At 31.6% G+C, this 13,149-nt stretch overlaps 1 protein-coding gene across 2 annotated transcripts; it reads left to right on the top strand.

Annotated features, from left to right (window-relative positions):
* Positions 1 to 440: 440 nt before the first annotated feature.
* LOC142544819 (uncharacterized) lies at positions 441 to 2,233 on the top strand. Of its 2 annotated transcripts, none has more exons than XM_075651856.1 (2): positions 441 to 791; positions 1,652 to 2,233. In XM_075651856.1, the coding sequence occupies exons 1-2, from the start codon at positions 474 to 476 to the stop codon at positions 2,120 to 2,122; spliced, it is 789 nt and encodes a 262-aa protein (XP_075507971.1). In that variant the 5' UTR covers positions 441 to 473; the 3' UTR covers positions 2,123 to 2,233. The 2 variants fall into 2 exon arrangements, with proteins under 2 accessions (XP_075507971.1, XP_075507970.1); XM_075651855.1 differs by having other exon boundaries at positions 1,649 to 2,233.
* Positions 2,234 to 13,149: the final 10,916 nt, after the last annotated feature.

Below are 13,149 nucleotides of genomic sequence, written 5' to 3'. Positions count from 1 at the left end.
TTGGTTAATAAATAATATTGTGTTTGATTTGATTGGTTAAATTTGAGATATGATGATAAATTATATTTTGTCTTTTTAATAATTAATAAAATATTAATAATATTATTTATTAATGCTAATATTATAATTTAAATTCAATGATTTGATTAATATAAGATAAATAATTAATAAATTGATAAATAATAAGACAAAATAAATATAAATAAAATAAATAAATTATCAAGAGATTACATATATATGGACTTGAAACGACGCCTTTATCATCTCATAGATCTCATTGAAAAGTAAAAATTAATAAATTATTATGATTTTAGAATATATATTTTTGGGTACAGAAGGGAAGATTATAGAACCTTGACCTGTTACATAATTTTTTAATTAGTTATTTTTATTATTATTATATTTTATTTTCGATAAGTATAAATATTAATATAAAAAATTTCAAATAGTAAAGGTATTCCACTACGTACATAATGGTTTTGTCTGTTCTACTGAAATTCATATACGCGCCGCCGCCGAGCACGGTGGTCACGGCCATGACAGCGATAAGTTTTCTGTCGATGAGCAACGCGGGATACATGGAGACTAAAGGGAAGCACATGAAGTATTCAAAGCTATGGTCACAGCCGGAGGAGCAGCCTAAAATCCCAAGTAAAAAGGGAATGTTTATAGTCTACGCCCCGGCGTTTCTTGCCAGTCTTGCTTCTCTGTTTCTTTTCCTCGATGAGAATTTCAGGTTCACTCTGCTTCGATTCTGCGTCACCACTCATTTCTTCAAGAGGGTTCTTGAGGTAAGAAACATCAACGTTCTATTAAAACTGTGAGGTCCGAATTTGTTTGCGCATCATATTATTTAAGTCAATTTTTACTGTTTACGTGTAAATACGAATGACTGGATGAATCACTATTTCTGTTTCGGTGTGACTTGTGAGCAATAACATGTGGTGTCATTAATTTGTGGCAATGCAGCAAAAGTTTTAAAATGCTTTAGGGCCACGTACCTTCTGTTCATAGAAACCCGCGGCCCACAGAGACTTCGAGTTTCACCAGTGGATCTGGACCATTTTTGTGTGGACTACATGCCGAATGTCTTGTGGATGTTACACGGATAAAAAACACCCTTACACATAGCTTTTACCCTTATAGACCTCCAAGCTATAACTTAGTCTCCAGAATATCAATATTAATAAAAATAAAATTGTTTGACGTGTATTGTCTTCAACTAACTAAAATTTGAGGTGAAATTGGACCATACAAAATTGTTATTTAATTTATCTTTTGATCTGAGTACATGCATTTACGATGAATAAATGCAAAGTGGGGGCTATTGCAAATCCATGATCATAGTGCAGCTGGCCTGTCTCTTGTCATGGAGGGTTTGATTGCTTTTTTCCAATAAAAGATCCTTATAATTTCCCACAAAAAACATTAGTTATATATATGCATTGTGTATTCTATGTTTGTCAGTTAATCATTATACATGGATTCCATTTTTTCCCTTGCATTGGACGTGGTTTTGTGATCTTGCATTATAATCATCCTTCGCCGACTTAGTTCGATCAGACTCGTGGGTAACAAGAATGAAAACTAGAATCGATCGAATAGTAATTTACATATATGAAACTAGAGTTTAATCTGTTATACGCAGCAGGTACTCTTGATTCACAAGTTTAGTGGGTGGATCGATATTGAAGCCGCCATCACCATTTCCCTAAGTTACTTCCTATCTTCAACAACATTGATTTACGCGCAACATTTGACACAAGGGCTCCCTGAACCAGAATTTGACCTAAAATACGTTGGACTTTTAATGTTTCTACTGGGGATTTGTGGTAATCTTTACCACCATTACCTTCTATCCAAACTAAGAAGTGAGGGTGAAAAGCAATACAAAATCCCTCGGGGAGGCCTCTTCGACAAAGTGATATGCCCTCACTATCTTTTCGAGATCGTCGGGTTTCTTGGAATATCTTGCATTTCACAAACTCTTTATTCGTGTTCTTGGACCTCGGGATTGAGCTTTTACTTGATGGGGAGGAGTTACGCCACGAAGAAATGGTATGAGTCGAAATTTGAAGATTTCCCCAAGGATGTCAAAGCGTTGGTTCCCTACATATTCTAAGTACTTGTATGATTTTAATATATTCGAGTGGTCTGAATTTCTGATGAATGTGTCTAAATCGACTGGGATATTTTATCTATGATGAATAAAATAAAGTATATGTTTATAATATGCGACTAATGGGTTCAAAATCGTAAAAGATGTCGATTGAGTTCAACTTATCCTTAGAGTATTAGAAAGAAATAATACACTACAAGAATCGTAAAAGATGTCGATTGAGTTCAACTTACCGTAGCTACAATTTACGACGGTTTATATATGAATTCCGTCGCAAAATAGCGACTGTTTGTTACACCGTCGCTAAATATAGCGAGTACAAAACCGGCGCTAACTATAGATATTTGGTATATTAATTATTTGGTAGCCTCATCAGCCAAATAAAAAAATAGCTCATTCCTGTGCTTTGTGGAAATAGCCATTTTATTATATCTCTTCTAAGCGTTCTTGATTAATATTTTTTTTAAGGATAAAATAAGGGATTAGAGTACAAAATAGACTTCTTTCCTTTAATTAAGATTTTGTTAAAACAAATTTCAATTCAAACTAATAACTAATATTAAAGTATAAAGAACCCTAATTTAAATTAAATATCTAAGTTAACAACTAAATTATTCTAATTTATTATATATGTAGCGAATTCTATTATATAAAATATATACCGGGATGTTTCTTAAAAACGGCTGCTCGCGTGATTTAGATTTTATTCGCTGAAAGAAAGCGAAGAAAGAATAAAATAAATAGTTTTAATGAGGATATCAATCTAAATCTTGATCTATAACTAAAACCGTTGTCGTATGTGTGTTGTTGAATTCTGAAATTTCTTGTAGTGATAGGAAAATTTCAGTTACATAAATATGTATAAACAATATAAAAAAAGCCTTTCTGCGTTCATGTTTTCTGAAAACATTTTTCCATCCTCTAAAATAAGAACCAACACTTCCTCAAAATGTTTTTAAAAAACAAATAAGAACCAACACTATCATTTATATTCATTTTCCTTTTAAGTATATTTTCCCGAGTGATGCTACATGTACATCGATTTTTTACATCAATTTGTTCAACATAAAAAATTCAATTTGTCAAAATCTCACTATATATTGAATGCAAAATCTCACGATATAACAGTAAAATCTCGCAGTATAATGCTTGTAAATATCGATGTAACGATATATTAGTTGTATCTTTAGCATTATCCTTTCTTCTATCATATCACTCCCCATAATTATTACTTTAAGTAATTTTTTTTATTATTATCAGAATCATTAGATAATTATATTATCTTATTTTGCAAGATATTTATTTTATCGCATTTTTCTTCATGTGGTGTTACTTTTATAATTTTCACTAAAATATTTAAAAAAAATTCCTCAAGAATTTCGTTTAATTCTACATTTTCGCCCGTAACCGTTATTAAATTTTTTTCTCTAAACTCCAAATTTCAGATTTTCTATTCCCCGAGATGAAATTCACCTTTCGAATTTCTTCTATAATATATGCTTAGAAAAAGAAAACGATAAATCGTAGATTTATGTACTATAAAAATTTTTACAAGATGCATCAATAATTAAAAAATATAATTTTTGTATGATACAATATCGATTAACAATATAAAAAGATATATTAAAGTTTATGTTTAATTAATACCTTATATCGGTGAGTTTCGTCCTTGAAGTCGATCGGGACGAAATCGTCTGCTATATTTGACACCCCAAACAGTGGTACATTTTACTCAAATAAGTTTCATTTGTATAAATTATTAAAAATTAAATTCACTAAACACCATGGATGAACAAAATACAATTAATCATTGATTAAAAAATTCAATTAATCTATTTTAAAAAAGAAATCGATATTCTAAGCACAATAAATTATTAAAAGAAAATATTGATGATTTTTTTAATTAAAAACATAGATGAATAAAATATTTTATCAATGATTTATTGTATTTTGTTCATCAAGTAGTGTTTAATTTTTAATAATTTGTGTAAATAGAACCTGTTTGAGCAAAATGTAGCACGTTTGGATCACCAAATATTGCATAGAATTCCGTCTCTCTTTGACGCAAGATAAGTTAGGCTAGAAAAAGGAAAATTTAACTACCGAAACGCAAAATAAAATAGGGAACTAATTTTCAGAATTTATATTAATTAAGAATACAATTTTTTTTACGATTTGGGATCCTACTTTGGTGAGCTGTCCTGTCATGTCGTTGGCATAATTTATTAATGATTAATGATTGTACATAATCTAGTACAACAATTTTCATGTCCATGTTTATGGACACGAAAGTATGGACCAAAAATTACTCCAAAAAATATATGGACCAAAATGGACCAAATTATGCTAGCTGCTTGTGAAAAAGTAAAAATTTATGGTAAAAAGTGAAAATCTCAAACTCTCAAAATTTACCAAACTACACACTTTATAATATTTTTCTCTCTACTCAATTGTGATTTTCTTCACAAATGAGAGATCTATTATAGGAAATCTTTACAAATAATCCAAAAATAAAATACATCATTACCTGCATCATCACACACTAATTTTCAAGATTTACAACTCTTATTTTCAACATTCAAATATTCAACATTCAAATATTCAATACACACATTTTAAATATATTTTTCAACACTCCCCCTTGTGATGATGATCATAATGATTGTCTTCATTACGTGTTTTTATATTGCCTCGTTAAAAACCTTACTAAGAAAAACCCATTGGGATAAAAACCATAGCAAGGGAAAAAAAGTGCAGTCACGTAAACTCCCCCTCATGTTGACACGAACAATTCTTCACAAATTTCGTAGATTGCGCATCCCAATATTATATATATGCTTTCTGAATATTGACGTAGGAAGCGCCTTTGTGAAGAGATCTGATGAGTTTTCACTTGATTGAATGTGACGAACATCAATACATTTATTCTTCTCAAGCTCCTTGGTGAATGCGAAGAACTTAGGAGGAATATGTTTAGTTCTGTCGCTTTTTATGTATCCTTCTTTCATTTGAGCAACACATGCAGCATTATCTTCATATAGTATCACAGGCTTCTCGTCGAATGATAATCCGCATGAGATTTGGATATGTTGGGTCATTGATTTTAACCACACACATTCACGACTTGCTTCATGTAGTGCAATAATCTCGGCATGATTTGATGAAGTTGTTACGAGCGTTTGTTTCTGTGAACGCCAAGAAATTGCAGTGCCTCCACGAGTAAAAACATATCCAGTTTGGGAACGTGCCTTGTGTGGATCAGATAAGTATCCAGCATCGGCATAACCAATTATACTTGGATTAGCATCTTTTGAATACAAAAGTCTCAAGTCTGTCGTTCTTCGTAGATAACGGAATATATGTTTAATTCCGTTCCAGTGTCTCTTTGTTGGATTTGTGCTAAATCTTGCCAACAAATTTACGGCAAAAGATATATCAAGCCTTGTACAATTTGTAAGATACATAAGAGCACCGATAGCACTTAGATATGGTACTTCTGGACCAAGAATATCTTCATCTTCTTCACATGGTCGGAATGGATCATTTTCTATGTTTAATGATCTAACAACCATTGGAGTACTTAAAGGATTTGATTTATCCATATTAAAACGTTTAAGGATCTTTTCTGTATAATTTGTCTGGTGAACAAACATTCCACATTCTTTTTGTTCAATTTGTAAACCAAGACAATACTTGGTTTTTTCAAGATCCTTCATTTCAAATTCTTCCTTCAAGTATGACACAACTTCTTGAATTTCCTTATTCGTTCCAATGATGTTTAAATCATCAACATATACAGCAATAATTACGCATCCGGATGTTGTTTTCTTAATGAAAACACAAGGGCATATTGAATTATTTACATATCCCTTTTTCATCAAGTGATCACATAGTCGATTATACCACATTCGACCAGATTGCTTTAACCCATATAATGATCTTTGTAATTTCACAGAATAACATTCTCTGGGTTTTAAACTTTGTGCTTCAGGCATCTTAAATCCTTCAGGGATTTTCATATATATATTACTATCAAGTGATCCATATAAGTAAGCTGTAACAACATCCATAAGACGCATTTCTAAATTTTCAGATACCGCCAAGCTAATCAAATACCGAAACGTAATTGCATCCATCACGGGAGAATACGTTTCTTCATAATCAATTCCAGGCCTTTGAGAAAAACCTTGTGCAACAAGTCGAGCTTTATATCTCACTATTTCATTTTTCTCATTTCGCTTTCGAATAAAAACCCATTTGTATCCAACAGGTTTTACACCTTCAGGTGTAAGGACTATAGGTCCAAAAACATTACGTTTATTTAGCGAATCCAATTCAACCTGGATGGCTTCTTTCCATTTTATCCAATCCTGTCGATTTTTACATTCACCAAAAGATTTTGGTTCATGATCTTCATTATCATTTATGATGTCGATTGCCACATTATAAGAAAATATATCATCAATTTCTTCTATATCTTTTCGATTCCATATTTTTCCAGTATTAATGTAATTGATAGAGATTTCATGATTCTCGTCAGTTTGTGGTTCTGACAGAATATTTTCATCATCATGTGTTTCTTCAGGAACACCATTCTCTATTTTGTGATCATCATGTGTTTCTTCAGGAACATCATTCTTTATTTTGTGATCATCGTGTTTCTCTATAAATTTTCTTTTTCGAGGATTTTTATCCTTGGAACCGACTGGCCTTCCACGCTTCAGGCGTTTAATGACATCATGAGTATCTTCAATTTGTTTCTTTGGAATTTCAATTCGAGCAGGGGCATTTGCAGCATGTATATATGATTTAGTTACCCCTTTTGTGTCAGCAAATGCATCTGGTATTTGATTGGCTATTCTTTGCAAGTGTACAGTTTATTGTACATCTTTTTCACATTGTTTTGTTCTTGGATCCAGATGTAACAATGATGATACATGCCATGTAATTTCTTTTTCGGTATGTTTCTGTTCTCCCCCTAACATTGGGAAGATTTTCTCATTAAAATGACAATCAGCAAAACGTGCTGTGAACACGTCGCCTGTATGAGGTTCAAGATATCGAATGATTGATGGACTATCATAACCGATATAAATTCCATCATTTCTTTGAGGTCCCATTTTCTTTCGTTGCGGTGGTGCAATAGGCACATACACCATACATCCAAAAATTCTCAGATGAGAAATGTCTGGTTCTTTACCAAATGCAAGCTGCAATGGGGAGTATTTATGATATGCACTTGGTCTGATGCGAATTAATGAAGCAGCGTGTAAAATTGCATGTCCCCATATAGAAATAGGGAGCTTTGTTTTCATAATCATTGGTCTAGCAATCATTTGCAGACGTTTAATCAATGATTCAGCCAATCCATTCTGTGTATGTACATGAGCAACAAGATGCTCAACAATGATTCCCATAGACATACAATAATCATTGAAAGTTTGGGAAGTAAATTCACCAGCATTATCAAGTCTAATTTTCTTGATTGTATAATCGGGAAATTGATTCCTCAATTTTATTATTTGAGCAAGTAATCTTGCAAATGCAACATTTCGAGTTGACAATAAACATACATGTGACCATCTGCTGGAGGCATCAATCAATACCATAAAGTATCTGAATGGTCCACATGGTGGATGGATTGGTCCACAAATATCACCCTGAATACGTTCAAGAAACATTGGTGATTCAGTTTGGATTTTGGCTGGTGATGGTCTTATAATAAGTTTTCTAAGAGAACATGCTTTACATTGAAACTTATTATTCTGAAAGATCTTCTGGTCTTTCAGCAGATGACCATGTGTATTTTCTATAATTCTTCGCATCATTGTTGAACCAGGATGTCCCAATCGATCATGCCAATTGGTTAATATTGAAGAATTATCAACTACCATGTTTGATTCAATCGGACTTATATGTGTATAATGCAATCCAGTATGGAGCATTGGTAGTTTTTCAATCACATATTTCTTTCCTGATTTATATGTGATAAGACACATATATTTCTTATTCCCTTCATTCATTGTTTGAGTATCATACCCATGGGAATATATATCATTAAAACTCAACAAATTTCTTTTCGATTGTGGTGAATATAAAGCATCATTGATCAAAAATTTTGTACCATTAGGTAACAAAAATTGTGCTTTACCACATCCTTTAATCAAGTCTACAGGACCTGATATTGTATTCATCGTTGTTTTTGTTGGTTTTAGTTCCAAGAAATATCTTTTATCTCGGAGGATAGTGTGCGTTGTACCACTATCGGGTATGCAAACTTCAGCTTTGCTCATTGCATTTTCCATTTTTTGAACTTCAAAAAAATATGCAATGAAATAAAATTACTGACAATATATATTTAAATATAACGCATATCATAATTATACAATAAAACATTATATGGATACATGAAAAATAAATTATTGTACTTTTATATTCTACCACTATATTGTTCATTTTAAGAGAAATCATTGAGAAAATCTGCAGCATCAATATTGTTCATTTCTATCCCACCAACATATTGATCATTTCCAGAGAAATCATTCATAAAATCACCAGCATCAAAATGAGTTGAATCACTCAAATGGTCACTGCGTTCAGTGAAGTTGGTCTCCTTTTCTTTCCCCTTTAATGATTCTTTTTAAAGTTTACAAAGGTGTTCAGGGGCTCGACAAATTTTGGACCAATGTCCTGGAGTACCACATCTGAAACAAGAACTTTCATATCTTTTTGAGTGATTCTCATTAACACTTGTATTCTCATGATGCCTTTTCAGTGGATGGTTTGGGACGCTCTTTTGAGATGAATTATAAAAATAACTATCTCTATTGTTTTCAAAACCACGGCCTCGACCACGACCACGGCCAATTCCACGTCCACGTCCACGTCCACGACCTCGACCTCGACCTCGACCAAAATCTTGTCTTTGAATTTGATTTTGGTTTCGAGGTTTAAATTCATTTTTACTTACAGCATTTACTTCTGGAAATGCTGTTGATCCAGTGGGTCGGGACTGATGATTTCTCATTAATAGCTCGTTGTTCTTTTCCGCCACAAGAAGACAGGCGATGAGTTCAGAATATCTCGCAAATCCACGTACTCTATATTGTTGCTGTAGAGTAATATTTGATGCATGAAACGTGGAAAATGTTTTTTCAAGCATTTCAGATTATGTGACCTCATGTCCACAAAATTTTAGCTGCGAGATTATTTGATACATCGCTTGAATTATAATCACTGACTTTCTTAAGATCTTGGAATCTTAACATATTCCATTCATCACGGGCGGTCGGAAGTATAACTTCCCTTATATGTTCAAATCTTTCTTTCAATCCTTTCCACAAAGCCATGAGATCTTTTTCAATTAAATATTCACATTTCAATCCCTCGTCGAGATGTCGACGCAAAAATATAATGGCTTTTGCCTTTTCTTGTGATGTCGATATGCCATTTTCTTTTATTGTCTCACTTAGACCCAATGACTCAAGATGCATTTCTACATCGAGAGTCCATGGCATATAATTTTTTCCCGTGATGTCGAGCGCAACAAATTCGAGCTTTGTCAAATTTGACATGGTGGTACTAAAAAAATTACGATGCATGTTATTAGTTAATGAATATTGCAATACAAAGTAATGGATAAACAACAAGTACAAGCATTTGTAAAAATAAAGAAAACACACGAGGAGGATATTCTCCGATAAATAAAAGACTCGTGAGTATGATAACCAAAATAATTAAAAATAACCTTGAGAAAGCCATCTTCTTTTTTCTTCGAAAATTTAGTGAAGAATAATTTTTAGAGAAGAAGAGAAAGTTGGAGTGATTGAATGTGTTTATGAAATCATATTTATAGGGCAAAAACTAGCCGTTTTGTTACCGTTTATGACCGTTGGTGTATAAAAAAATAAAGGTATGTATTTGTATAATTTTATGGTAATAATATGGTGTATATAATATTAGACATATTTAAATAATTATGTATATCATATCATATTATTATAATAATGTGTCATAAGATATTTTATTTAAAAATCTTATAGGCTTTTATACTTGTCGTATCCCTTACCGGGAGTGTCCCAGGATTTATAACAAGTTTTTGAAAAATTTATTTTTATTGTTAATAATAACATTATATTATATATTAAATATATACACAATAAATAAATAACAGTAAAATAAATATTATTACTTTTGTTACATTTTTCTTCTGTTTGGAGCTTGGAAAAGGATGTAGGATTTTTAGAGCTTCGTGCTGATAACGTGTTGTGAAAAAGTAAAAATTTATGGTAAAATGTAAAAATCTCAAACTCTCAAAATTTACCAAACTACACACTTTATAATATTTTTCTCTCTACTCAATTGTGATTTTCTTCACAAATGAGAGATCTATTTATATGAAATCTTTACAAATAATCCAAAAATAAAATACATCATTACCTACATCATCACACACTAATTTTCAAGATTTACAACTCTTATTTTCAACATTCAAATATTCAACATTCAAATATTCAATACACACATTTTAAATATATTTTTCAACACTAGCTATGTACTACAACCATTAAAAAAATTATAAGGATATGGATACATACGAGATTTATGAATTTCGATTATACTTTAATATTAACAATAAATAATAAATAAAATATTAAATTCATATCTTACTTATTTATATATTAGTTGCACGAAAATAGAACATATTTCATATATCTCAATTGTTGGATGAATTTGAAATATATCACAATTAACATTAGTATTATATATATCCAAGGAGTGAATTTGAAATTTTCAGGTCTTGTTTTTTGAAAAATACAAAAATATATTTGAATACATTTGACATTCATGGATTTAAAATTCATCAATCCAAACACAACCTTAGTATATATATAGTATATATATATATATATATAATAAAAGTTAAAACAAAAAAGGACACAACTATTTTTATTTATGTTAGTTTTTGAAATATTTTAAGACATTATCATTGTAAATCTAAATAATTCAGTTTCACTTGGAATTATTTATTTCATTTGTTTCATTTAGCAACATCTCAGCTGGATTTAAATTGAGATAACTCAGTTTCTTGGCAAAAATAATTTTATTCCGCTTATTTATTCTGTTTGGAGACATATTAATTATGGGATTGGTAGCATTATGTCGACCTTGCTCGTTCGATTGAAGACGACCACATGGTAAGTTTTTTTTATTATTTATTATTTATTTTAGCAGAAAACATATTGGAATTTCAAAACTTCAAGTGCGGAGCTCAATTTGTGTGCATTATGGACCCGAAATAGGGATGACAGTTTTTTTCCACGGGTTTATAGCCCTGCGGGAAAAACCCGAAACGGGATGAGGATCCTCAATTTTTTCGGGTTTAAGTTCGGGTTCGGGGATTTTTTAAAACCCCGATGTAGTTCGGGGCGAGTATAAGATTACTATCCCCATGCATCCCCGAACCCGTCCCGAAAATAATATCAATAATAAAATAATAATATTATTAGTATTAATAATATAATAATAATATTATTATTTTAATAATAATATTATTATTAATATTGATATTAATATTAATATTATAACGAATAATAATAGATAATAATAAGTTTTGATTTGAGAAAATTTTCGAATCCGTCGTCGTCTTGGCATATTAATATTTTTGGAACGGGGATGAGGGTGAAGATGGGAAGTTGATCAAAAAGTTTCGGGTTTGGGGATTCTCTGAACCCAAAAAAACGGAGATCGAGACGGATATGGGGTGGGGATAGAATTCAAGGACCGGGATGGCAAATCCGCCCCGCCCCGCCCCGCCCCGCCCCGCCCCGCAATTGTCATCTCTAACCCGAAATTAAGTATCGCATTCATATTTAAAATTTATAATTCCCCGTGAAAACAATGTGAATGCATTTATTATTGGAATTGCTAGGTCGTGATATTGAAATTTAAATAAAGTCGAATGCGTTTTCTTGTGGAAAAAAATCTTGAATTTCTTTTTCTTCTTCTCTTTTTTTTTTTTTTTTGGTTGAGAAATAACTCAAACAATGCTAGCTAGAGAACATATCAATTTGGCTTGCAATCTATTAATTCTAACAGACTTAGTCTAATCTACAGTCGATGGAGTTCATAAAATACATATGAAAAAGGTTAATATATTAAATGTAACAATTGTAAAATCATGAGAGAGAGAGAGAGAGTGTGTGTGTGTGTGTGTGTGTGTGTGTAAACTGTAATGAAGCTAAAGGGCGTACGTAGTCCCAAAAACGTTACATGATTAGAAATTCGTTAGATTAGATCTAAAAAACAATAGAGATATACTAAGAAATCGCTGGAACGAATCCACTATAAATTTTGAGGAAAATATAACAAAAATCATTCTTGGAATTAAATTCGAATACCTTATATCCCTCCAAGATAAAATTATATACATTATATATTAAGAAAAGGGACGACATGACGAAGATATCATGCCAAATACATAAAGTTGAAAAGGAAATATGTGATACTTCAAAACATGAGGTTGGTTATTATTCGACGAAATAATCCGAGAGGCAGGGAGAACCACGAAGAGAGGAGAGACTGTAGAGTACTTTTCACTTTCAATCAAGTAAAAGGGTGATTTCGAAATTAAATTTATTTTTATTTTTATTTTTATTTTTTTGGAGGAGACGTTTGTTACAATTGATTCTCGAACATGACACCTCGTCTTTTTAACTTGAGATCATATTTTCAGATGACCCATTAAGTCACGAATTTGACATAAGAGTTTGACGTTATTTTTTATTTTTAACCGACCACTCAAAATGTTGCGTCAATTCCATTTTTGCTTGTCATTAAATGGCCATGCATTGACAGGTTCTGTCAATTCGCGATCAAATGGCCAACTAAACAAATGCTACTTACTTGGCTATATTTTTTCTTGAGACGACAAAATACAAGATCATTGTATAATACACTTGTTGTACAAGTATAACATTAATTAAGATCAGTACTCTACGTACTCCACACAGGCAAGGCTCGCCTTAGCT

The sequence above is a fragment of the Primulina tabacum genome, chromosome 5, assembly GCF_025594145.1.
Source record: "Primulina tabacum isolate GXHZ01 chromosome 5, ASM2559414v2, whole genome shotgun sequence".
Classification (NCBI taxonomy): domain Eukaryota; kingdom Viridiplantae; phylum Streptophyta; class Magnoliopsida; order Lamiales; family Gesneriaceae; genus Primulina; species Primulina tabacum.
The sequence above is the reverse complement of the archived record's forward strand: the minus strand, read 5'-3'. Positions and strand labels throughout refer to the sequence as shown.

Coding starts and splice junctions, on each gene's coding strand:
- LOC142544819 (XM_075651855.1), top strand. CDS start 474: ATGGTTTTGTCTGTTCTACTGAAATTCATATACGCGCCGCCGCCGAGC. Junction 792..1,648: donor TCTTCAAGAGGGTTCTTGAG/GTAAGAAACATC, acceptor TGTTATACGCAG/CAGGTACTCTTGATTCACAA.